Raw genomic sequence first — 27,904 nt, forward strand, 5'->3', positions numbered from 1 at the left:
CTCGGAGTCTTTGGAGCTGGGAATTGTCCCCTCTAAGAGGCTGCGATTACATTGTTTTCGAAACAAACCTGGCAAGCCATCTTATCTATGCACCTCTTATATTTTGGGGATGAAACAGCAGAAAGAAATGTCGCAGAGTGCCACATATGACAGAAAAAAGCTGAAGTAGAAGTCTCCAATATTACTGGTACATGCTCAGGATTAGTGGGTAAGCCCTGCAGCCTGTTATATACGATGGACAGCTAAAACTAAGTAAATGTTTGGTAAAACCAACTTAAGTAGCACAACACAGCCCCATGTCATTTTACTTTTTGACAATCTACAGTTCCCCATCAGTTCAATCTACAGTTCCCCATCAGTTCATAGAGAACCTGCAAAGATTGCACAGGAAGTCATGGGGAAGATGCCAAAGTGCATTCTGGTAAGTTTTGTAAATTAATTATATTAAATGTCTGTGCCAGTGATGAAAATGTACTCCCAACAGATCCAAATCTCCAGAGAGGCTATTGACAATTTTCTGTCATTTACTAAGTAGTTGGGGGATTGTCTGCTGCAAATGCAAGAGCTCAGTGGTGTCATTTAAACACTACAGCATGGTGGCAAATCATATTAACAAATGAGCCAGATATGTGGCTCTGCTCTCAGAGCTCGGCAATTGCATAAACATGTCATTATATCATCACGTAATGTTACTGCAGTATTTCCAAGTACTTTCTGGGTCTACTTCTGTAAATGGCAGTCTCCCTTTCCTTCCTAGATTTTTCTAAGAAATGTTTGCATGGAAGGGGTGTTCTAGATGGTCTATGGGGAGAAGTAAGTCAAGAATTACGTCCCCCATATGGAGAGGTGAGCCCCCTGATCTCTACTCCTCGGGACCTCATACCGTCCTCCATGTGGAAAAGCAAGACGCTAGAACAGGTCAAAAACCTTTATTCTTGATTAGCTGGAATATCGCGGGAGACTGGTCTAAATAAAAAAAAACAGACTAGTTAAACTGTGTGTCCTCGCACAATATCATTTGCCTCCAGGAGACCTAGTCAACCGATCCCTTTTATCTGGACGGCTTTCTAACCTTTGTATCAATCTGTGATTCCATCTACAGCAGGAAGGGCTACTGGGGATCTTGCTATCCTTTTCTCCTTGAAACTACAAGAGACTAGGGCATCAGTACAATGGGCCTCTCCTTATTTTATGATTGTTTTATTATTGATTGAGGGGGGAAGTTATCATTTTTAATATATTTTTATAATAATGTTCCTTATGGTTCCTTGAAGAAAATTCGAGGACAAAATAGATTTCCTCGATTCCTCCACTTGGCTTCAAGATAACAAGGTAACTATGCTCTGGGAAGGAGATTTTAATATGCCAAGAGGAAGATTGTAATCTGTGCAGGTTTGTGACTGAGGGCAGAGAAAAAGCAAACCCACTTCAGACACTTGGAAGCCGGGGAAGCAGGGGATGTGTTGAATACATTTATTAATAAATATGATCTCTTGTTCGCTAGGGAGGCAATGCCCCAAAATACGCATAAAACCCCTACACTCATAGGGAATGCCAAAGGGAGTTCCATAGATTTTATTCTTATCAGTGCTGATGACTTCCATTTAATTTTTGACTTTAGAATAGTCCCTCATTGCGTTAGTGATCATAACCCTCTAGCCTATAATTTCAAATCAGGCTCAAAGAAAAGGGACGGGAGAGGAAATACCGACTTTAATAGAAATATGGGCGTGCATATCAAATGGGAAAAAGTGGATCAAATCGCATTTAATCACCGAATCATTTAAGAGAAGTTAGACTCCATCAACACTTGCTTAGCTTATCGACCAACTCATGAGCTTATAGTGCAGGAATACGAGCAGTTATGTGGAGCCATTTCCGTGGCTTTGGTCACTAATAGGACAAAATCAGCACCAGTAGTACATCCCTAGTTTAATTCCACGCGCATTTCTGGCCACCTAAATTTTAAAAAAGCCCTTAAAGTATTCTCTCGAGACTTAGTTAAAAAGCAAGGAGCCGGTACAAGGCCACAATAGAAGATAGGAAATTTGAAATTAGAACTAAGGCTCGGGTTGACCTAATGGCAGCCACCCAACTGAAGGACACCTCCAAATTTGGGGGAAGGGGGTGATTAATCACCCATTCTTCTCTAAACAAGACACAAAACCAGATGATTGTTTGACCCCAGAGAATGTTTGGGTACAACACTATGAAACGTTTTTCAGGCAAAAATAAACAACTCCATGAAGGGGTTGAAAGTAGAAATCAAAACAGCGTGGAAATAAACCCAATCCCATTAGACTCCCCTATTGATGTACAGGAAATCAATACAGCAGTAAATCTTTAAGGGCAGGGAAAGTGCCTGGGCCTAATGGAGTTTCAGTGGATTTATTTAAAACATTGCCATACCTGTGTGGCCCTTTAGTCACAAATGTCCTGAGAAGTGTAGTAGTGAGCCACATTCCTTCCTCTTGGAAAACAGCCACAATAATTCCCATTTTTAAACAAGCATTTGCAATGCAACGGGTCTCGCGTTTGCTCGAGCTAGAGCTATTCACTTCTCCTAACCGGACTTTTCTTGCCACATGAACTAAAAAGTAAAACAGTTTCACATAAGTGAGCCCACAGCCACCATGAAGCGTGACGGAGACACATAAAAAGAAACAGAAGTTTGCTTGCAGTGAAACGTAAGGGCAAAAGTGCAACTAGCCATGTAACCGGCAAAAGTGCAATTAGCCATGTAACAGGGTCGATGTCATGCAAAGCAGTTTACTATTGCCCAGTGACATCGTGCTGCCTACGAAATAAAGAGAAAAAGTAGTCCAGAAACCATACGGAAAACATGGAGTCAGTAGCTGGCCGGTGCGCTCAACGAGGGCTAAACACCGAAAGAGGTATGACGTATGCATGCCTTCCACTAATGAAATTAAGCGAATTGTAAAAGGCAAGCCCACAAACCAACCAAACTCATGGGCTTCACATAGGTGTGGTTCAAGCCCGTAGAGAGAGAATAACAGGGACAGAGCGCTTTCCGCTTGACACTAAAAAGGCAAAAGGCAAGATCCAACATGCTATAGGCCAATTTCTCTTATAGATTCCAACGGTAAAATTCTAGGAAGAGTGATCCTTTCACAATTAGAGGAGTAGGTGACAGAGGAAAAGATTATTTCCCCAATCCAGTATGGCTTTTGGCCAAGTGTGAGTACAATAGATCAAGTCTTAAATTTGCAGCCCATCCTCAGTAAATATGTAGTAGCAAACAAAGGATCCATTCATATGGCATTTAACCTCTTCTGTGCCTTGGACGAGATGATCTCGTCCAAGGCTACAGTTCCCCTGTGCCTTGGACGAGATCATCTCGTCCATGGCACAGGGGAACTTGGGGGCGCGCTAGCGCGCCCCCCGTGCACCCCCCTTCCCCCCCTAAGTCGGGGATGGAAGGGGAAGACCTTCCCCTTCCACCCCCGACCCCCCCCACCCCCCCCTGTGACGTCAGCGCGCGCGCTGATGTGTCACAGGGGCCTCCCTCGTCGCGCTGGAAGCTCTGCTTCCAGCGCGATTGAAAAAGAAATGCAAAAGCATTTCTTTTTCAATCACTTGGGAGGCCCGGAGGGGCTTCAAAGGGAAGGAAAAGTATTTCCTTCCCTTTGAAGTCCCTCCGAGGGTTTCAAAAGCCGGATTGCTTGCAATCCGGCTTTTGAAACCCCACTAGACACCAGGGATTTTTTTTTTTTCTTAGAAATTGACAAAAGGGAGCGACCCCTTGGGCAAGGGTCGCTCCCAGGGGGGGCATTTTTTTGAAAAGGCCTTTTCTGCCCCCAGGGGGGGGCAGAAACCTCTAGGCACCAGGGACCATTTTTTTTTTTTTTTTTTTCATTTTTTTTTTATTGAGGTGGGGAGCGACCCCTTAGGCAAGGGTCGTTCCCCTTGGGGGAAAATTATATTTTGGCCATTTCTGCTCCCCTTGGGGGCAGATTGGCCTATTTTGATGAGGCCAATCTGCCCCCAAGGGGGGTAGAAACCACTAGACACCAGGGATTTTTTTTTATTTTTATTGTTATTGACAAAAGGGAGCGACCCCTTGGGCAAGGGTCGCTCCCAGGGGGGCATATTTTCGGGAAAGCCTTTTCTGCCCCCCCTGGGGGCAGATCGGCCTACTATTAGGCCGATCTGCCCCCAGGGGGGGCAGAAACCTCTAGGCACCAGGGACCATTTTTTTTTTTTTTTTTTCATTTTTTTTTTTTTTGGTGGGGAGCGACCCCTTACGCAAGGGTCGCTCCCCTTGGGGGAAAATTATATTTTGCCCATTTCTGCCCCCCTTGGGGGCAGATTGGCCTATTTTGATGAGGCCAATCTGCCCCCAAGGGGGGTAGAAACCACTAGACACCAGGGAGTTTTTTCTTTGCGTGAATTTCACACAAAGGGAGCGACCACTTAGGCAAGGGTCGCTCCCTGGGGGGGAAGAAACCTCTAGGCGCCAGGGCAAATTTTTTTTTTGTGTTTTTTTTTTTTTTCTTTTTTTTTTTTTAGGGTTGGGGAGCGACCCATCAGGCAAGGGTCGCTCCCCTGGGGGGCAAATTGTATTCAGACCATTTCTGCCCCCCTGGGGGCAGATTGGCCGATTTTAGGTCAATCTGCCCCCAAGGGGGCAGAAACCACTAGGCACCGGGGATTTGTTTTTTGGCGCCAATGTCACGCAGGGGGAGCGACCCCGTAGGCAAGGGTCGCTCCCGGGGGAGGGGGGGGGGGGGGTGTAGGTTGGGGGGGCAAATTTATTTTAGGCCATTTCTGCCCCCCCTATTATTAGGCCGAACTGCCCCCGGGGGGGGGGCAGAACACTCTAGGCGCCAGGGCAATTTTTTTTTTGTGTTTTTTTTTTTTGTTGTTTCTTTTTTTTAGAGATGGGGAGCGACCCATCAGGCAAGGGTCGCTCCCCTGGGGGGGCAAATTGTATTTAGACCATTTCTGCCCCCCTGGGGGCAGATTGGCCAATTTTACGTCAATCTGCCCCCAAGGGGGCAGAAACCACTAGGCACCGGGGATTTGTTTTTTGGCGCCAATGTCACGCGGGGGGAGCGACCCCGTAGGCAAGGGTCGCTCCGGGGGGGGGGGGGTGGGGGTTGGGGGGGCAAATTTATTTTAGGCCATTTCTGCCCTCCCGGGGGACAGATCGGCCTATTATTAGGCCGAACTGCCCCCGGGGGGGGGGGCAGAACACTCTAGGCGCCAGGGCAATTTTTTTTTTGTGTTTTATTTTTTTGTTGTTTCTTTTTTTAGAGATGGGGAGCGACCCATCAGGCAAGGGTCGCTCCCCTGGGGGGGCAAATTGTATTTAGACCATTTCTGCCCCCCTGGGGGCAGATTGGCCAATTTTAGGTCAATCTGCCCCCAAGGGGGCAGAAACCACTAGGCACCGGGGATTTGTTTTTTGGCGCCAATGTCACGCAGGGGGAGCGACCCCGTAGGCAAGGGTCGCTCCCGGGGGGGGGGGGGGGTGGAGGTTGGGGGGGCAAATTTATTTTAGGCCATTTCTGCCCCCCCGGGGGACAGATCGGCCTATTATTAGGCCGAACTGCCCCCGGGGGGGGGCAGAACACTCTAGGCGCCAGGGCAATTTTTTTTTTGTGTTTTTTTTTTTGTTGTTTCTTTTTTTAGAGATGGGGAGCGACCCATCAGGCAAGGGTCGCTCCCCTGGGGGGGCAAATTGTATTTAGACCATTTCTGCCCCCCTGGGGGCAGATTGGCCAATTTTAGGTCAATCTGCCCCCAAGGGGGCAGAAACCACTAGGCACCGGGGATTTGTTTTTTGGCACCAATGTCACGCAGGGGGAGCGACCCCGTAGGCAAGGGTCGCTCCCGGGGGGGGGGTGGGGGTTTGGGGGGTAAATTTATTTTAGGCCATTTCTGCCCCCCGGGGGGGGGGCAGAACACTCTAGGCGCCAGGGCAATTTTTTTTTTGTGTGTTTTTTTTTTGTTGTTTCTTTTTTTAGAGATGGGGAGCGACCCATCAGGCAAGGGTCGCTCCCCTGGGGGGGCAAATTGTATTAAGACCATTTCTGCCCCCCTGGGGGCAGATTGGCCAATTTTAGATCAATCTGCCCCCAAGGGGGCAGAAACCACTAGGCACCGGGGATTTGTTTTTTGGCGCCAATGTCACGCAGGGGGAGCGACCCCGTAGGCAAGGGTCGCTCCCGGGGGGGGGGGGGGGTGGGGGTTGGGGGGGCAAATTTATTTTAGGCCATTTCTGCCGCCCCGGGGGACAGATCGGCCTATTATTAGGCCGAACAGCCCCCGGGGGGGGGGGGGCGCAGAACACTCTAGGCACCAGGGCAATTTTTTTTTTGTGTTTTTTTTTTTTAGAGATGGGGAGTGACCCATCAGGCAAAAGTCGCTCCCCTGGGGGACAAATTGTATTTAGGCCATTTCTGCCCCCCTTGGGGGCAGATTGGCTGAGTTTAGGTCAACCTGCCCCCAAGGGGGCAGAAACCACTAGGCACCGGGGATTTGTTTTTTGGTGCCAATGTCACGCAGGGGGAGCGACCCCGTAGGCAAGGGTCGCTCCCGGCGGGGGAGGGTGGGGGTTGGGGGGGCAAATTTATTTTAGGGCATTTCTGCCCCCCACCCCCCTGGGGCCGGCTGAGCTACAGGCCAAACACCACAGGTAGGCACCTTGCAAAAAACACCTCTGTTTTCTGTGAAAAAATATGTTGTGTCCACGTTGTGTTTTGGGCCATTTCGTTTTGTGGGCGCTAGGCCTACCCACAGAAGTGATGTACCATTTTTATCGAGAGACTTAGGGGAACGCTGGGTGGAAGGAAATTTGTGGCTCCTCTCAGATTCCAGAACTTTCTGTCACCGAAATGAGAGGAAAAAGTGTTTTTTGGGCCAAATTTTGATGTTTGCAAAGGATTCTGGGTAACATAACCTGGTCAGAGCCCCGCAAGTCACCCCATCTTGGATTCCCCTGGGTTTCTAGTTTTCAAAAATGCACTGGTTTGCTAGGTTTCCTCAGGTGTCGGCTGAGCTACAGGCCAAAATCCACAGGTAGGCACTGCTTTTTATAAAAAAATGTGATGTGTCCACGTTGTGTTTTGGGCCCTTTCCTTTCGTGGGCGCTAGTCCTACCCACACAAGTGAGGTATCATTTTTATCGGGAGACTTGTGGGAACGCTGGGTAGAATTTGTGGCTCCTCTCAGATTCCAGAACTTTCTGCCACAGAAATGTGAGTAACATGTGTATTTTTAGCCAAATTTTGAGGTTTGCAAAGGATTCTGGGTAACAGAACCTGGTCCGAGCCCCGCAAGTCACCCCTCCTTGGATTCCCCTAGGTCTCTAGTTTTCAGAAATGCACAGGTTTGGTAGGTTTCCCTAGGTGCCGGCTGAGCTAGAGGCCAAAATCTACAGGTAGGCACTTCGCAAAAAACACCTCTGTTTTTTTCCAAAATTTAGGATGTGTCCACGTTGCGCTTTGGGGTGTTTCCTGTCGCCGGCGCTAGGCCTACCCACGCAAGTGAGGTATCATTTTTATCGGGAGACTTGGGGGAACGCTGGGTGGAAGGAAATTTGTAGCTCCTCTCAGATTCCAGAACTTTCTGCCACAGAAATGTGAGGGACATGTGTTTTTTTAGCCAAATTTTGAGGTTTGCAAAGGATTCTGGGTAACAGAACCTGGTCCGAGCCCCGCAAGTCACCCCTCCTTGGATTCCCCTAGGTCTCTAGTTTTCAGAAATGCACAGGTTTGGTAGGTTTCCCTAGGTGCCGGCTGAGCTAGAGGCCAAAATCTACAGGTAGGCACTTCGCAAAAAACACCTCTATTTTTTTCCAAAATTTAGGATGTGTCCACGTTGCGCTTTGGGGTGTTTCCTGTCGCCGGCGCTAGGCCTACCCACGCAAGTGAGGTATCATTTTTATCGGGAGACTTGGGGGAACGCTGGGTAGAAGGAAATTTGTGGCTCCTCTCAGATTCCAGAACTTTCTGCCACAGAAATGTGAGTAACGTGTATTTTTAGCCAAATTTTGAGGTTTGCAAAGGATTCTGGGTAACAGAACCTGGTCCGAGCCCCGCAAGTCACCCCTCCTTGGATTCCCCTAGGTCTCTAGTTTTCAGAAATGCACAGGTTTGGTAGGTTTCCCTAGGTGCCGGCTGAGCTAGAGGCCAAAATCTACAGGTAGGCACTTCGCAAAAAACACCTCTGTTTTTTTCCAAAATTTAGGATGTGTCCACGTTGCGCTTTGTGGTGTTTCCTGTCGCCGGCGCTAGGCCTACCCACGCAAGTGAGGTATCATTTTTATCGGGAGACTTGGGGGAACGCTGGGTGGAAGGAAATTTGTAGCTCCTCTCAGATTCCAGAACTTTCTGCCACAGAAATGTGAGGGACATGTGTTTTTTTAGCCAAATTTTGAGGTTTGCAAAGGATTCTGGGTAACAGAACCTGGTCCGAGCCACACAAGTCACCCCTCCTTGGATTCCCCTAGGTCTCTAGTTTTCAGAAATGTACAGGTTTGGTAGGTTTCCCTAGGTGGCGGCTGAGCTAGAGGCCAAAATCTCCAGGTAGTCACTTTGCTAAAAACAGCTCTGTTTTCTGTGATGTGTCCACGTTGTGTTTTGGGGCATATCCTGTCACGGGCGCTAGGCCTACCCACACAAGTGAGGTATCATTTTTATCGGGAGACGTGGGGGAACGCTGGGTGGAAGGAAATTTGTGGCTCCTCTCAGATTCCAGAACTTTCTGCCACAGAAATGTGAGGAACATGTGTTTTTTTAGCCAAATTTTGAGGTTTGCAAAGGATTCTGGGTAACAGAACCTGGTCCGAGCCACACAAGTCACCCCTCCTTGGATTCCCCTAGGTCTCTAGTTTTCAGAAATGCACAGGTTTGGTAGGTTTCCCTAGGTGCCGGCTGAGCTAGAGGCCAAAATCTACAGGTAGTCACTTTGCTAAAAACAGCTCTGTTTTCTGTGATATGTCCACGTTGTGTTTTGGGGCATATCCTGTCGCGGGCGCTAGGCCTACCCACACAAGTGAGGTATCATTTTTATCGGGAGACGTGGGGGAACGCTGGGTGGAAGGAAATTTGTGGCTCCTCTCAGATTCCAGAACTTTCTGCCACAGAAATGTGAGGAACATGTGTTTTTTTAGCCAAATTTTGAGATTTGCAAAGGATTCTGGGTAACAGAACCTGGTCCGAGCCCCGCAAGTCACCCCTCCTTGGATTCCCCTAGGTCTCTAGTTTTCAGAAATGCACAGGTTTGGTAGGTTTCCCTAGGTGGCGGCTGAGCTAGAGGCCAAAATCTACAGGTAGTCACTTTGCTAAAAACAGCTCTGTTTTCTGTGATATGTCCACGTTGTGTTTTGGGGCATATCCTGTCGCGGGCGCTAGGCCTACCCACACAAGTGAGGTATCATTTTTATCGGGAGACGTGGGGGAACGCTGGGTGGAAGGAAATTTGTGGCTCCTCTCAGATTCCAGAACTTTCTGCCACAGAAATGTGAGGAACATGTGTTTTTTTAGCCAAATTTTGAGATTTGCAAAGGATTCTGGGTAACAGAACTTGGTCTGAGCCCCTCAAGTCACCCCTCCTTGGATTCCCCTAGGTCTCTAGTTTTCAGAAATGCACAGGTTTGGTAGGTTTCCCTAGGTGGCGGCTGAGCTAGAGGCCAAAATCTACAGGTAGTCACTTTGCTAAAAACAGCTCTGTTTTCTGTGATATGTCCACGTTGTGTTTTGGGGCATATCCTGTCGCGGGCGCTAGGCCTACCCACACAAGTGAGGTATCATTTTTATCGGGAGACATGGGGGAACGCTGGGTGGGAGGAAATTTGTGGCTCCTCTCAGATTCCAGAACTTTCTGCCACAGAAATGTGAGGAACATGTGTTTTTTTAGCCAAATTTTGAGGTTTGCAAAGGATTCTGGGTAACAGAACCTGGTCCGAGCCCCGCAAGTCACCACTCCTTGGATTCCCCTAGGTCTCTAGTTTTCAGAAATGCACAGGTTTGGTAGGTTTCCCTAGGTGGCGGCTGAGCTAGAGGCCAAAATCTACAGGTAGTCACTTTGCTAAAAACAGCTCTGTTTTCTGTGATATGTCCACGTTGTGTTTTGGGGCATATCCTGTCGCGGGCGCTAGGCCTACCCACACAAGTGAGGTATCATTTTTATCGGGAGACATGGGGGAACGCTGGGTGGAAGGAAATTTGTGGCTCCTCTCAGATTCCAGAACTTTCTGCCACAGAAATGTGAGGAACATGTGTTTTTTTAGCCAAATTTTGAGGTTTGCAAAGGATTCTGGGTAACAGAACCTGGTCCGAGCCCCGCAAGTCACCCCTCCTTGGATTCCCCTAGGTCTCTAGTTTTCAGAAATGCACAGGTTTGGTAGGTTTCCCTAGGTGGCGGCTGAGCTAGAGGCCAAAATCTACAGGTAGTCACTTTGCTAAAAACAGCTCTGTTTTCTGTGATGTGTCCACGTTGTGTTTTGGGGCATATCCTGTCGCGGGTGCTAGGCCTACCCACACAAGTGAGGTATCATTTTTATCGGGAGACTTGGGGGAACATAGATTAGCAAAACAAGTACTATTGCCCCTTGTCTTTCTCTACATTTTTTCCTTCCAAATATAGGAGTGTGTGTAAAAAAGACATCTATTTGAGAAATTCCCTGTAATTCACGTGCTACTATGGTCACCCCGGAATTCAGAGATGTGCAAATAACCACTGCTCCTCAACACCTTATCTTGTGCCCTTTTTGGAATACAAAGGTTTTCTTGATAGCAATTTTTTACTCCTTATATTTCAGCAAATGAATTGCTGTATACCCGGTATAGAATGAAAACGCACTGCAGGGTGCAGCTCATTTATTGGCTCTGGGTTCCTCGGGTTCTTGATGAACCTACAAACCCTATATATCCCCGCAACCAGAGGAGTCCAGCAGACGTAACGGTATATTGCTTTCGATAATCTGACATTGCAGGGAAAAGTTACAGAGTAAAACGTAGAGAAAAATTGATGGTTTTTTCACCTCAATTTCAATATTTTTCTTTTTCAGCTGTTATTTTCTGTAGGAAACCCTTGTAGGATCTACACAAATGACCCCTTGCTGAATTCAGAATTTTGTCTACTTTTCAGAAATGTTTAGGTTTCTGGGATCCAGCATTGGTTTCATGACCATTACTGTCACTGACTGGAAGGAGGCTGAAAGCACAAAAAATTGCACAAATGGGGTATGCCCCAGTAAAATGCCAAAATTGTGTTGAAAAATTGGGTTTTCTGATTCAAGTCTGCCTGTTCCTGAAAGCTGGGAAGCTGCTGAGTTTAGTACCGCAAACCCTTTGTTGATGCCATTTTCAGGGGAAAAACCACAAGCCTTCTTCTGCAGCCACTTTTTCCAATTTTTTTGAAAAAAACGAAATTTTCACTGTATTTTGGCCAATTTCTTGGCCTCCTTCAGGGGAACCCACAAAGTCTGGGTACCTCTAGAATCCCTAGGATGTTGGAAAAAAAGGACGCAAATTTGGCTTGGTTAGCTTATGTGGACAAAAAGTTATGAGGGCCTAAGCGCGAACTGCCCCAAATAGACAAAAAAAGGCCTGGCACAGGAGGGGGAAAAGGCCTGGCAGCGAAGGGGTTATTGACCTCTCTTGCGTTTCTGACTTGGTAAACAAAAGGAGGCTCTGGCAAAAAAATAGAATCCTTGGGTACTGATCCAAAGATGTTGAACTTAATAAAACGCTTACATGCAGAACTTAGTTGGTCAGTGCTGTACGGTCCAAATGGAGAGAGAACACTCTCAATGCCTTCAAGGCGGGGAGTAAGACAGGGATGTATTTTAGCCCCTTTGCTATTCTTAATATATATATATATATATATATATATATATATATATATATATATATAAAAATGGGCTTTACAACTTCCTACTTAGGTATGGGAAGGACAAGGATAGGCCGGAGACAGCTTCCAGTTCTATTATATGTAGATGATGCAGTATTAATTTCGCACACTGCAAATGGCCTTCAAGGCCTGCTAGACCTTTTTTTATCTTTTATGCAGGACCTTGATTTGAAGGTAAATTTTGCCAAATCTTATGTAATGACAAGTGGCCCCTGAACACAAAGTCTAAACAATTTAGAATGGGTGGTAATGTTCTTAATAGGGTGAAGGATTTTTTATATCTGGGTATGCATTTAAACTCCTCCCTGTAATGAAACTCCCAACTGAAGGTCTAGACCCAATTACTGGCATGGAATACTGAGGCGATCTTCTGGTTTGTTCGTAAATTAGGCTATAAACCCATATCACAGATGGTGACTCTCTATAAATCCAAATGTCTAATGGCAGCTACGTATGGGGCAGGTCTGTGGGGCCATGGTAAAGCAGATTCTCTAGAATGTATTGAGAACAAATTTACACACAGACTGCTGTTGGTACCCAAGAATGTAGCTAACATAATACGTCATGAGGAACTGGTTTTGCAGTATCTAGAGGACTCGATTGCTGTCTCTCCTCTCCTACTGTGGATTAGATGCTGGAGAAACCCAGAGGCCATTTTAATACAAACAGGATTCGAAAAATGGCAAAGGTCGAAAAAAGAAAGATTCTGACTGACTGACTTCTCAACAGATGTTCTCCTTGCTCTAATTCCTGTCAGCTTTCCCTGGCGTTGATGCAATTATATTCCTTAGCTTCTCTAATCATTAGAGTGCCATGGTCACTCTTGTAGCTACTCTTTCTCATCATCTGTCAGAGTCTACACTGCACTCAATTATGTACCGTCCCAGCTACTAGATTCTACACTTTTGAAAGTGCCCCTATTTTGTTTCTGTTGCCAATGCTAGGTACTTACTTTACTGCAGAATATTCTGAAATATATTTGTCCCTTCCCTGACACAAATTCACAGATAATGGTAAGGAGCATTTGAGGGTGGTTGCTGTACAAGAAATGGTTACTTGTAGTCCTGGTTCTGCTTTGTAGAAATGTTCTTTGAAATCATAAAAGTTAGAATAATTCCCAGCTGTGTACGTAGACCACAGAGCATCTTAAATTCATATGTGCTCCAACAGCAGTAGGTTTAGGGTGACAATGCATTTCTTTTTCTATCTCCCATGGATTGTTATATGACCTAGGAAGAGATCCGGTGGGCTTCACCTACTTCTCTACCTCCATCTCTTACCAACCACAACAGTGGCATTACTACCTCAAAAGCATACATTTTCCATGTGTACGTCACAGTATGTGTCAGAATGTAAGCGAGTGTAGTGGTTTTGTGGTAGATAAGCACTTCAAACTCACTTGGCACACGATGTATTCTGGGTCTTGCTTCAGAGTAGTCACTATCCACAGAAAACAGCTCTTCTTTTTCTTTGACTCTTAATGAGTTGACAGTGTTCGCAATAAGAGGCCCTTTATTTAAAAGAAGACAGAAAAACACAACAATTTAAAATGTTTTTAAGTTATGCTAAGATGGAGCAACATATGCTAGATCAGTGTTGTCCAACCTTTTTATCGCCGCGGACCGGTAAATGTTTGATAATTTTTCCGTGGCCTGCTTGTCCCATTGTGTGACAAGCGGGCCACGGAAAAATTATCAAACATTTACCGCCCGCCACAGTGGGGCGGCCCGGTGCCGATTGATCCACGGACCGGCACTGGTCCGCGGCCCGGGGGTTGGGGAACACTGCGCTAGATGACAAAACAGACCAGTGCTGCAGCTCATTTACTTTTTTTTTCATTGTTTTTATTTATTAGCTTTTAAACGGCAAATAAAGGAGGGGAGGTAAACATTACATACATAACAGTCTCACTTTACAGTACAGAGAAAAAACTATGTACAATTGGAAACTACATCAAGTACAGTGTCCACAGCAACAATCAACCGACTAGAGTCAGACACAAAGGTACAGTTGAGATGGGTGGCCAATTCCCAGGGTATGACCTTGGTGAGGAGTGCTCACAATCGGGAAGCAGCATCCAGGGCCATTGGACACACTGCGTCCTCTGCAGCCACATTTGTTCCCCGTAGCCCCAGATGCATGAATAATGGGCCCCAAATATACTAGGGTCGGGAACGCACCAGCATAAGTTTCCAGTAGTTTGCAAGCTGTTCCTAGCAATATGTTGGATCCTGCAGCCAATGTGTGATTTTAGGCGCAGGTCGTTGGTTACCCTCACCAGAAGAAACAACATTGCAGTAAGTGATCGAACTTTATGAAGAACTTCCTTCACATAACCCAATAAGGCCACCTGCGGTGTTTGCTGTGGGTGATTACCACTGATCTGGCCCTCCTCTCCATAAACACTAGCCCAGAAACTGCCCACTGCGGGGCAGTCCCAGGCAGGTTGGAGAAATTTGGCCAACGGAGAAGCACATCTCAAGCAGCACACATCTTCTACAAGACCCCATTCCTATGCAGCTGGGCAGGTGTGTGTTATAATCTGGGCAGGAATTTAAAGTGAATGAGTCTGAGCCTGTAGTTCGTAGACAGGGCACTGGACTGGGCACATCAGTATCCCACTGCTCCTCAGAAATGTGGGGTAGGGGGGTCGTTGTGTCTATCTCCCAGGCAGCCCAAGCCCCAGGGACACACAGGTGCTTTTTCCTGCATCCTGGTGTATAGATGGGTTATGAGCTTCGAGGGGGAAGGACTGGCGGTCAGGTGTTCCAAGACATGAAGCATGGGGGCAGGAGCCAGGAATGTGGCAGGCAGAGCTTTTCATGTAGCGTAAAGCTGGTAAGAGGGCATCAAACGCTGCATACAGGGGGTGGTTCTCTGTGCTATCTGGTTGAGTGAAATGCTCACCTGGCTAAAGGTCGCCAAGCATGAGAAGTCCCAACCAGTGAGCTCGCCATCAGGTCCCCTCATCCGCCATCAGGTCCACTCATCCGCCATCATGGTGCGCAGGGTTTTCTTGGGTCATTTGGTGCTTAAAGGCAGTTAAGACAGGCATACCTCCCCGAGCCTTTCCAGGCCCACAGAGCTCAAGCCACCAGTCTATCTCAGTGCGCGGAGAGCTCTGCTTCTATTACAAACACGGTGGCTAGGGGGCATAGGCCACCCAATCAGTCTTCAGCGCAGTGTGTGGCTGGAGTAAAGTAGGGTGTAAGCAGAGGTATATGTATTAGGCCAGTGCACAATAAGAATAAAAATGCATGCCCGGGCATTGATACTGCCCTGCTGGAACGGTAATATTACAGTTTCCCACTCCACCCTCTGCTGCCTGCCTAAGCCAGAGACACTAGGTTGGAGCAAAGTTGTTTCAAAAAGTGTTCAGTGAGCAGGATATTGATGAATAAATAGAGGAACTTAGGAAGTACAACCACTTTTGCAATGGCGATCCTGCCTGACAAAAACAGCCTGGACCAGGCCAGTATATGCTCCTTGAGCCAGGTCATGGCCCATCCGTAGTTTGCCCCCCCCCCCCCTACAGCTCATCGACATCCCTGCTAAGCCATATTCCCAAATACCTGATCGGCTAAATTACCCACTGTAGCGGGCTCAAACAGGCCTGTGGCTGAAGTGAGGGAAAATAAGGTAGATTTCAACCAATTAAGGAAAATTCTGGAGTATCCACCGAAGCAGATCATCTACCGAATGAAAGGGGAGAGGATAATCTACTGGTCACGGACATACAGTGTAATATTGTCCACGTACATGGACACCAATATCCCCCTGGCAGTGAAATTGAGGCCCGTACATGCATGGTTTTGACACAGCCGGGCAGCCAAGGGCTCCATCGCCATCGCAAAAAGGATTGGAGATAACGGGCATCCTTGCCTGGTGCCCCTAGTTACAGAAAATGGGGTGGAAGTCACACCATTAATGCATAAGCGTGCAGCTGGGGAGGTATGTAGTAGTATCATCGAGCGTAGGAACTGAGAACTAATGCCAAGGCACAGGAGGAGGTGAAAGAGGTATGGCCACTCTAAAGAATCAAAAGCCTTTATAGCATCCAGAAGCACCACAGGTGCCTACAGTTCAGGGTCTATGTCATGTATGAGGGCAAACATTGTAAAGAGAGTGTGTGCAGTCGATCATCCCAGAACAAATCCAGATTGGTCCGGCCGGACAATATCGGGCAGGAGGGGTAGGAGACGGTTGGCAATTAGTTTAGCAAATATCTTATTATCAATATTTATTATTGATATTGGTCATAAAAGTTGCATCTGTTTGCTGGCTTGCCAGGCCTCAATATGGTTATGAACACTGCTTTACACTGGGAAGGCAGAAACTGGCCCAAGGACCAAGCATGGTCATATATTGCTGATAGATGGGAAGCGAGGCGTATTCCTTGTAACAGGACATGGTGAGCCCATCCAAGCCCGGTGGCTTATCATCAGGTATGCTCTGGATTACCTGTACTATTTTCTCCACCGTAAAGGGGGAATCAAGATACAAACGGGGCAAATGGTCTCACTATAGAAGTTGAAGCATGCCAAAAAAGGCATCAAGGGCCACTGTGTCTGGAATCATGGGTGGTATGATATAAGTCAGAGTAGAAAGATATCATGACCTCCACTAACTCATCAGGTTTTGTGTGAGCGAGCTGCTGGTTACCTATAGGTTCCATAATGTACGTACTTGCCCAAGGCTTACGGAGGAGGCCCGTCATTGTCTTTAGCAGATCCATCTCCTTCGCTATAACGTCTCACTAGCGCCTCCCTTTTGAGATGAGTCTGCCTAGTCACCTTCTCCTCGTATTTGGAAAGTTTGTCTCTGAGAGCAGAAACTGTCAGTGTATTTCTGGTTTCAAAGAATTCGAGCTCAAGTGTGCACATATCTGTTACTAGTGTGGCAAGTTATGTGTGTATCTCCTTAAGTAACCAGATTGCTTCAATAACAACTCATTTAGTTAAGGGAGTAGCTTTGGGCTCAATCTGAGTACACATACATTCATACAGCCACCAAAGTAGGATCCTGTAGGTGAATATTCTTCATTTTTGAATGATCTGATACTCTAACTTGAGTAGTATTTGCAGCGATATACAAGTAGTGCACATAAAACTATACTGGATATACTTAAATCAGGAGTCGCTCGAAAAACTGAATTGAAATAGACTGGAAATCCAACTTGCTATCTAAGCACTCACCTAGGGCCACTGTTCATTTGCCTTACCAGCTTTGTACAGGCATTGCCTTGAATATTGTAATTGTCCTTCAAAAAAGTGGAAACAGTGTTGCAATGAAAAACATGATCTAGTATCATACAGAGACATGTATTTTTTTTGTGTTCTTTTAAAGATAATTTCCCAGATTTGCTTTGTTGCTTTAACTAATCTCTTTAACCCATGCTACATACCATAGCTACATATCATTTGAGGTAGCTGCTGCATGAAACTACTAAAGGGGCATAAGCATCAAACCAGGACTTTAGGGAGTTTGGGCACAGGTTCCTAGTAAGAAATGTTTCATGACAAGTGCCACTCTTGGTTTTATTTGCCCATGCAGTCTGACTTGTTTGACCTGTCTTCTTTGTCAAGGCCAATGTACGAGCAGTGGCTGTAGCAGCTACTAAGCAGACACTCTGGGAAGTGTGAATATTAGGTGAGAAAAGGTGAAAATTGCAAAAAGCCAAGGTTCTAGAAATGAGGAATCAATTTAATGCAATGTGGCGTTTGTGCTTCAATGTGTTCCTTGTGCTTCCCAGGCATTCTGCACACCAGGTGAGAAAGGGACAATATGGCTTGAGGTCAATACCGAAGGATTCAAAGACTTCTGGTGGCTCTTGGCTCCAAACAGATCTCTGGAGGCTGTTGGCAGACTACGTAGTGAGGGCTGGAAACTATTAGGAGATTAACAGCCTAGTACGAGAAGAGTCCTGACAACACATCCAAGGAATGTAGGAAATGGTAAAGGATTGAGAGGATATTGATTATAGATTGTAGGCCGTGGAAGATAGCCAAACTAACTGAAGGCTACACCTTGAAAACTCTCTGCTCAGAAGTTAAATTTCCACCAAAACTTGAAGAAATTATTTAAATGTATCTTGAACCTCAAAATACACATTCCAAGGCACCATAACGTCCCCATGTTACTCTCTGCCCTTGATGTTAGAAGTAAACCTAACCTTCCCAATTTTAGGAAAATACACCTTTTCATTCTCTTCTCGAATTAACTACCATTCTCCTGAAACACTATATTTATTTGTGCCATTTTTGTTTTATACAGTATCTGACTGATAAGCAACCATAGTTCTATGTAAGGTACAATTTACTACTGTTGCTCCAGCCTATTATTGCCCTAATGTTAGCCTTTGCGCTACAATGTAATATAAAGAGTTCTATAAAAAGTGCTCAAATACTCTCTGTGGTACAAGAGCACTATATGAAATTGTTTAAATAAATGAATAACCACTGTCTTTTATCCACTTTCCACTCACAGCATGCAAATTCATATTGATAAAAATGTTTATAGAGACTTGTTATGTATGAAGAACAATGACGGATATGTATTTTACAAATCACCTCTTTCGTACACTCATGCAATCTGTCATTAATTAGAAACCTCAGTGTGATAACAGTTTAAGAGCTGAAGGGGCTGCTGGTTTTTACAACGAATGGTCTTGAGACGAGCATTCACTGTTGCTTCTTTAACTCTAGGAACTAGATTATTGTGCGATCTCACTCCATTTTCAAAAAGCTCAATTTTAAGCTTTAATTTACAGAGAGAGGGGTCGGGAAAGTAGTACATCAAAGTCAAATTTTTGTATATATGTTTACAAACTGTTGATTATTGTATTGCCCAGTAAGTTTTTTAGTTTTTAGAATCAGAAAAATAATTGTATTTATTGTAAGACTTAGGAGTTTAATTTTTAAGCAATTGTGGCAGATTTAGGTTATCAATTGCAATTGTATTGCACATGAATTAAACAAGGAGCAAAGGCAAGACCTGCTTGTTAGGTCTTGCTTTGTGGACGTTGGGTTGTGGGGTCTGGATTGCAGGATCAGGCCATCAATGCGATTGTGTCCAGATCTTGTTTTCTTTCTAATGAGCGTTGGATGAAAGTACATTTTAAAGCCACATGGGTACATTGATTTTGGAGAGGAGTGCAGGAAAAGGGGCCCGCACAGTCTACTTTTGGATACCCAAAATGGGGTTGGATACCAACACATAAAAGGGAGCTGTGTGTGAAAATGTAACCTTTGTGGTCGGATGATGGCTGCTATTGATAGCAGCAGAAGCATGTGAAGGCCCACAATGAAGAAGGGAGCAGGGCATCAGCAGCATGGCTTGAGGCAGCTGAATTATCACAGTTCTCGTAATGAGTTGTCCTCACTATGCAGTACAGAGTACCTTCTTGTCCGCACGTCCAAGCAATAGCATGCTTTGTGATGAAAATGGTGTCCTATGTAGGACAGGAGAACTCTTTCACAAAATAGAGGTTTCCTTTAGGTTGTCTTTGACCACTCTGGATGTGACCACCAGTGTGCAGCTACTCTTGGGCCTTTCGCATCAAATACCACCACAGAGGGGCATTTGTTAGGAACATATGACTCTGAATGTTGCTGCATATGGCCTAGGACAAAGACGATGACCTTAGAAGAATTTCTACCATCTGTAATCTACCTTAGAAAGTGAGGATCGGATAAATAAAAACATCATAACAGTCTAATGCCAGCATGGTGATTATGGTGCTGCATGGACGTTCTAGTCCAGTCAGAAACAAATCATAAACTTGAGCACAGCATGAGAGTTGAGGCAAACATGATACATTGTAATATGTCGAACGAGGTCAATATATATGATCCCAAACCACTGTTACCATTGATGGCTTTATTGTAGTTATGACTTGTTTTTATCAGTTTTCCACTGAAAGCCAGACCCAGGTCTAGGAACTGGTGAAACTTGCTGTCTTTCTGTGGAGGTGAGAAGGCCAGGGCCTAGAACGACAAATGCAAGATCTAGTTGACAAGTTTGCATAGAGGTTGTCTCGAGCATCCAAGGAGACACAAATTCCTTGTTCTCCTGCTCAAGTATGAGTAGAGGGTCAAGCACCTGCTAAGATCATATGCCTGTAAGTGCAGTATGGCTACATCGCCGGTCACCCAGCTGCTGTCAACCACAGCATGAAAAGAGCTCCTGTCTGCCCCTTTGGCAAGCAAGAACAACACAAACTTCATCCTAATATTAGGCCTTATAGTGTCCCCTTGACTGTGGTCGATGTATTATTTGTGTTAGTCTTCAGTCATTACATTCCTAGAACTATCCTCATTAAATTATTCCTGATATCCATTTGTAGATTTTCACACATATCAAGTAGATTGTAGCCATGGAGTTCTATATATCTCCTACAATAATACATTTATCATTTGAAGCTGTGTGGACCGAAGATAGGATTACTTCCTTGTAGTCCTGGTTCTCAATCGTAGGACTCTTCAAGGAAGCCATAAACACTATAATAAATCTTACATATTTATTGCTCATTTAAAAAAAAAAAAGGCACACTGGATGTTAATGTACATCTGTCTTCAGGATGAGTCCACCTGTGACAACCTAACAGAAGCTTAATTCCTTGTTTGGGAGAATATGATGAATCTGAATATCATTTTTTAAGCCTGCATTGCGCTATGCATTTCCCATGCAGAGAGATGAAAATGTATGAAGAGAAGAAAAAGAAAATGCAACTTGATAGGCTTTGACAGTAGAATGAGAAAAAAACAGAATCTATCCATTTAGGAGTCCAGGAGGTTCTCCCCCCCCCCACAGTGCACCCTTCAGGCAGTTAGCTCAGACAGCCAGTTCTTTTTTAAGATAAGATGAGGTGTTATAGTGTTTATTAGCTTTTTCCCAACTTTATCCAACAGGGGAGGTGGGTGGGATGCTTATGATTTCAATGAAGATTCCTATGATGCAAAACAAGGACCGCAAGTAAGTAACTTTATTCTACATCGTAGGAAATTCATTGGTAGTCATAAATGCTAGATTAGAATAGGAAGCTTAAAACGTTATTTAGATCGCAGCTGTTGGGCAGCAGAAAGATAATTGCTTGAAAAAATACTAGAAGGTGTATAAGAGATAATACAATAAAACATACTCTAGGAAGATTGCGGAGGGTTTCTTGACACATTTTAGCATCCTCTTGATAATTAAATCCAAACAATATTGTTTTGTGAGTTTCTGTACTGTCTTCCATGAAGCTGTGTTACATATGTCGGATACTGGTACATGTATAATACAAGCAATAATAGCTGCTTTTTTCCGGGAGAACGAGTTCTGAGTTTGCCAGGTAGCATGTTGATTTCTAATTGATAGCGTAACTTGATACAATAAACCATCCATATAGCTATGGAATGTTTTTTAATGGGGTCATGCCTGGTCTAAACTGACCATAGTTAATGAAAAAATGATTTGTTACCCTTGCTTCCTTAGTTCTGTCTAGACAGAAACAATGAACTCTTCAGACCTCTAGCGAGTATAGGGCACATTCTGCACATTTTGAAGGATTAGGTAGGAAAAGTAATAGTCTGAATAACATGAAAATCCAAAACTACTTTAGGGAGGAATGAAGGATGGGCTCTCATTATTACCCTGTTAGAGTGGATATGGTATAAGGGTCTACCGCAGATAAGGCATGTAATTCACTTAATCTTCTAGCAGATGAAATTGCTATTAAGAAGGCTATCTCCTATTACAAATGCTGCATTGTAGTCTTATATATAGACTCGAAAGCCATCCCATTCATTTTGATTGGACAGTATAACTATAGGGCGGAGAAGGGTGTCTAATCAGGGAAAGACGTATTTAAGTCCTGGCAGTTTGAAAAAAGACAATTGATTTAGAACGTTTCTTTATGCTCTAATGGCTGTCAGAAGGACATTTATTGATGGAAATAGGAGCTAAATGAATCAAATATGGCACAATCCCTTCTTGTCCTTTTTCTTGACATGAAATACAGATTCTCTTGCACTTTAAATAATACAATCTTGTCCAGGGACGTTTAGCTGGTTTCAAGATCTCCATACTGGCTGTTGGGAGATAAGTGGCCATACTGTGACTTCAAGCTGTGCCCTTGAGCGCAATTAAATGATGCAAGACTCGGTTGTTGGATTTGACCTTGGAGTCTCTTTAGTAGGTCTAGCCTGTAGGGTTGCCTCCTGCATGCTTTTATGATAATTTGAAGTACATCCCAGTAACACCACTGTCTCTGCCAATCTGAACCCATAAAATCACTTTCAATGAAAACGTTCAAAGTTTCAGTATCACAGATGGAATTAATGGGAGTGGTGGAAAAGCGTAAAGAAATTGCTTCTACCGTTTAATCAAAAAAGCAATCCCTTAAGTTCCCTGTTCTGTTAATCTGGGTGCAAAGCCTCACCATTTTTTATTTTCTGGTGTTGCCAAGGCCTCTATTGATAGAGTTCCCCAGTCTTGCAAAAATGTTGTTTAGTACAAGTACTCGGTTGTGCAGTACCGATTTGTGAGATTCATTGTAGAATCTGCAGAGAAAATCTTCATGGACATTCATTTTTCCTGGAATGTTCACTGCTGTTTGGTTGAGATTGTTGGTCCAAGCCCAATTCTTGATTAGAGTCAGCATCACAAGAGTTCTAGATCTGATGCCTACTTAAACAATTAAATATTGTATGGTATTACCTGTTTGCCTTTGAATGGTTGATGATGCTTTCAAAGATGGGAGAAAAGTTTTGAGTGCTAGATAGACCACTCTGAGTCAGTTTATTATCGTGCAACTTTTCCCTCTTTGCCCATTGCCGTTGGATAGTCAGATCTTGGAAATAAGCTCCCCATCCCGCAAATAAAGCATCTATTACTAGTATAATATGAGATGGGAAATCTTTTTGAAATGGTGTCCCTATAAGCAAACTGTGTCTTTTGCACCACTGTTGCAGTGACTGTTTTGCTGCTACGGTCCGAATCAAGTTGTCCTCCCAACTGTTTTCTCGCTAACCTCATTGATCCTCTAAACATTGTTGGAAAGGTCTCAATGCAACCTCGCATTCGGGACAGTGTACATGCAAGAAGCGATAGTGCCTAAGTGAGTCTATCTGCCTTACAGTTGATGTGAAATTGATCTTAGGATGTGGCATTTGTCCTGGATAGTTGAAACCTTCTCTTTTTTTCATTTTTTTTTATTATGGAGAGAGTTCAACAATAAAAAAAACAGTATCGAGAATCAAAAAACATTAATAAGAACTAATAGGATACAATCAGTAAAACAGTGGATCTTGATTAAAAAAGGGTAAATACTAGTACACATAAAGGATCAGCATACATCAGCCTATGCGGAATACCAAATAATACAATAAATAAGCTTATTTTATATTGCACATTTGCCCATTTACCCCCTTTTCTACCAAAAATGCTACATTTTCACTCTCATTATTTTTATTATCCAAACGCCTCCCAAAGCCTCAAAAACCAAGCATAGGAACCTCACCTTAATGCATCTCTCTTTTCAAGCTCCTTAATTCTACCCAATTTGGACCACCATTGTTGAAATGTCAGAACTATTTCCGACCGCTAGTTTTGAAGAATTATTGATCTAGTTACTTATACAATATTATAGAAACATTTTTTCTGCAGGAGATAGTGTTGGTTTCAGATGAATATCTCAGAACCTCTGTCTGGACATCTATCGACTGTTCCAGTTCTAGTGTGGAGAAACAATAGTTCTCAATCTCAGCCTTGTTTTATTTTGGAACAGCTCCAAATGATGCGATTGAAACCTCCCCTCCATTGAGCACCGAAAACAGTTGTCAGGAATTTGGGGGTTAGTTTGTGCAAGGAAGCTGGGGTTCTATACAGTACCCACTTGGCATAGAATTGCATTCGCTTGAAATTTACACCCTTCAGTAAGGTAACATTAAGCTTGTTTATCTTATTCCAGGCTGCAACCGTAAGCTGAAGATCTTCTTTAGCCTGCCATTTATCCAGAGCCTTTGCATATACTAAATTAGCCTTATTTTGGCTGAGGATAGAAACGCAACAGCTAATAGATCTATGCGTTCTAGATTCTATCAAGTGCTCTACTAATTCTAGACTTGATAACATTCTAATTGGATCAATAGCTCTTAAGAAATGTCTGATCTTGATAAAGGACCTTTGTATTATAGCACCGAAATATCTAATATTAGGTTTAACTTCACTCCAAACTTTCCAGGCTTCTGATTTCATAAAATCCATAATTGTACGGTAGCCAGTACTCTCCCATCTAGGTACAATATTTTTCTCCAGGATCCTCAATAAATACATCTGCCGAGTAAGTGACTCCATGATGAATGGAATATCATAATAATGCTTAAACATGTGTTCTTTACTTTTTATGAACCACTGTAAGGTCTTATATCTACCTTTCTCAGGGGTTCTTGTAAGGCGTAAAAAAAATCAATTATCTCATACCCCTGGAAAATCAAATCAAGAAAAAAAATTATCTATTAAATGTACTCCTGGGGATTTCAAAAATCTATTTGTATCATGTGTAAAATTTGCAAAGAAGTATTCTCTCATATCAGGGAGACCCTGCCCCCTTGTTTTACTGGTCTGAATAATGTATCTAATGACAATCTAGGTGTTTTGCTGGCCCATAAAAATGCTGAGAACATCCCCTCCATCTCTTTAAAAATATCATCTGCAGGGCCTTAGGAATAGCAGCACACAAACAATTACATAGAAGAAGGACTGCCAAGTGAATCAAAGTAACACAGTCCAAAACTGAGAGAGGCAAATTAGTCCATTTTGCAAACAACGTTTTAATTTTAATTAAAGGGGCATAGTTCAGTGCATATAAATCGCTGATATTTTCTGAAACATATACCCCTAAATACCGCTTAGGCCTAGAATGAACTAAAGGATGAAATTGAGTGAATGAAGTGTCTAGTACGCAAATGCATAACAAAAATATCAGTTTTTGACTTATTTATCTTATCACCTCCTAGCACTTAAAAGATCTCAAAGACCTTTTCTGGTATATCTATCTCAGGTTTTAGAAATAAGACTATATTGTCGGCAAATAATTTAATATTAGTCATCCCACCTAATGGTGGTGCTACATTCACGTTAGTTCTAATAGCTATAGCTAAACGCTTGAACACGGCAAAAAGTTTAAGCAACAGGGGGGAACCTTGCTGCGTACCCTTCCTCACCTTACAAGCACAAATATTACTGAAGTTAATAATTATTTGTGCTGTAGCTCCTTTATAGAGACAGGATATTATCTGAATGAAGCTAGTGGGGAAGCCGAACTGCCTGAGAATAATAAAAAGGCTTTCCCAGCAGTCTAGATCAAAAGCCTTTTTGGCATCTAAAAACATAACCTGAGTAGGCACATTATTTTGTGACAGATAGTCTAAGGCTTCAATTAAAAAGCTTGTGTTAGAAAATAACTGTCTGCCTGGCACAAAGCCACACTGATCAGGGTGAACAATCCAACCTTTATTACTGCTCATTCGATTAGCTAGTAGTTTAGTAAAAAAAAATTATAGTTGACGTTTAGTAGGCTGAGAGGCCTATAAGATTTGATGTTTCACTTATCTTTGTCTTTCTCCAAAAGCTGACTACAACTGCAGTATGGAAAGATGTCGGAACCTCCCCCCCACTTCTAAGATGTAATTAGCAGGTTTTAAGAGTTTGGGGTTTAAAGCAGCGCACATTTTTAACACAATTCAGCAAGTATACCATCTTCTCAAAAAGTCTTTCCACTGGCAGTGATTTCACAACCACTTCAATTTCCTCAAGCGAGAATTTGGCTACCAGAGTTTGGGCTTTACTTAATTGCAACTTAGGAATAGAAAGTGCCCTGAATTTCTGCTGGTTCAGTTATACAAGTTTTTGCTTCCGCATCAATAAGGGATGTAATTGTGTTTTGTGCTTGATGTTCTTGCGTCTGCCTGGCCAGGAATTTACCCGCATATTCACTTTCCTCATACACCTTTTGAAGATATGCAGAGTTAGCAATATATCCTTGTGGGTAATAATACTCTTCCATGTACGTTCTTGCCTAAGGGCCTCTTTATTAACAGAAGTTTTATTTCGCAAAAAATGTATACTTGCTTGACTCGGTTCAGACTCTAACCCTGTCCTCTGTACCACTAAGCTTTTCGAATTTGGAGGACAAGGTTCTGATTATGTAGCAGAAAGTCAATCAGTTGGAAAAGAGTAAACGTTTGTTGGAGAGTAAATTGAAAGACGCAGAAAACTATATTAGGCATTCAAATCTCTATATAATGGCATATCCAGAGGAAAGTGAGAGTCCACAAGTGCTAGAATAGGCAGAAGCCCTTTTGAAGAAGGCAATACTGGAGTGAGTCGGTGATTTGACTATCACAAGAGCACATAGGGTCTCAGCTCAGCGACTGGCTAGTGCAAAGTATCCACACACAATATTGCTAAACTTTGCCGAATACCAAGTTAAGAAATGTATTTTATCTAGAGCCATTGCAAAGAAGACTTTGTCGACTATTGAGGTGCCCCACTTTAGAATTTTTTCTGATATGTCTGCAGTTACAGCACGGATACTAAAAGATTTTGTTAAGATGATTGATTCATTTAAAGCTAGGGGCACCCAAGCAACTATTGTTCAGCAGGCAGAGCTTAAAGTTCTAGCAAAAGGAAATTTTTTCTTATTTAGCAATGTTGGCGACGCCCGGCGCTTCTCCAAAAACTTTCTACCTAGGCCAATCAATGAATATAGCTAGTGATGCCACGTTAATAAGCAAATATGTCTTAAGTGTCCTAAAGTGCTCTTTTAGTGGTCCTAAATATTGCCCTATATATTCTCAGCTCTTACTGGGCAGGTCGATTTTAGATAAGAAACGATTTGCTGGGCATCTTGGGGGTCAAGGGATATCTGGATTATGGAGGGTGTGAGTGTGATCGTGTGCAATATCATGGCATCCAAGGTGTTTTGGAGTGTGAGGGAGGAAGTGTGGGCAATCTTTCCCTTGGGGGCACAGGACAAGAGTTAAGGGTTGTGGGGGGCATTGGGTTACAGCAGGGTGAAAAAAGGGAAAGTTCACAATCAGTGTCTAAAGTTCGGATATGTTCAAATGAAATTGGCAATGCTATAATTGGATATGGTGTTATCAATGCAAAAGGATTGGTTAGGCAGGACCAGGCAGAATGTATGTTCAAGGCACGATGCACTATAATCTGTTTTCAATTTAAGAAGCAGATCAAACAGTTCTGGTCTTGTATTATGGTATGTTGTTGCTTAGCTATCTCCAGAGGCACTAAGGCCCTCCTTATGATATTGGCGGCAAATGCCGCCTACCGCAACGGCGACAGCCGCCAACAAACTGTCGCCGTGGCTACCGACTGTCCATGCCATTATGACCGCCGCCGGAATTCCGCCAGAAGGATGGCACAATTCTGTCTTCCGTCACCGCGGCAGACGGAAGTAAGGTGGCGCTGCTGCCAGTAGCAGCACAACCCCAGCAAAACATCACCTACCGTCTCATGTCCCATGATACGGCCTGGCAGTGTTTTGCTGGCGGACGCTGCTGCTGGCGGACGCTGCTGCTGGCAGCAGCGCCACATCACATGGCCCCCTGCATGCAGTTAAGTCAGGTGCTACGACAGGAGAGGGGGTTCGGGGGTGTTGTGTGCGTGTGTGGGGGTGTGTGTGACTGTGTGTCAATGCGTGCATGCGTGTGTGAGTGTACGTGCATGTTTTGACATGAGATTGAGTGTATTCCTGCATGCATTTTCTTGAGTGTTGCTGTGAGTGTGTATGAATGTATGAATGCGTGGGTGAATGTGTGTATGCATGAGTGTGTATGTGCGTGTATGTGTGTAAATATGTAGGGGGTCAGGAGGGTGAGGGTGAACTCTGGGGTGGAGGAGGGGGCGGGGAGACCCCTATCAGTGCCAGGGAAGGAATTACCTGGCACTGATAGCGCCTACCGCCATGGTTTCAGTGGCGGTACAGAAACCATTGAAACCATGGCGGTGGGTGGGGTCA

General features: G+C 44.1%; 1 protein-coding gene across 5 annotated transcripts in view; it reads right to left on the minus strand.

Moving 5' to 3' along the window:
• The window catches only part of LOC138285067 (zinc finger protein 418-like), a 389,919-nt gene that overhangs the window by 168,966 nt on the left and 193,049 nt on the right, over positions 1–27,904 (minus strand). For all 5 annotated transcript variants that reach the window (XR_011201512.1, XM_069224552.1, XM_069224553.1 and 2 more), the window contains exon 3: positions 13,283–13,393. Coding sequence is in view for 4 of the 5 variants with exons in the window: in XM_069224552.1 (XP_069080653.1) it covers positions 13,283–13,393 (111 nt within the window). In the remaining variant the exon portion in view is untranslated. The remainder of the gene's footprint in view (positions 1–13,282; positions 13,394–27,904) is intronic.

The sequence above is a fragment of the Pleurodeles waltl genome, chromosome 3_1 (genome assembly GCF_031143425.1).
Source record: "Pleurodeles waltl isolate 20211129_DDA chromosome 3_1, aPleWal1.hap1.20221129, whole genome shotgun sequence".
Classification (NCBI taxonomy): Eukaryota; Metazoa; Chordata; class Amphibia; order Caudata; family Salamandridae; genus Pleurodeles; species Pleurodeles waltl.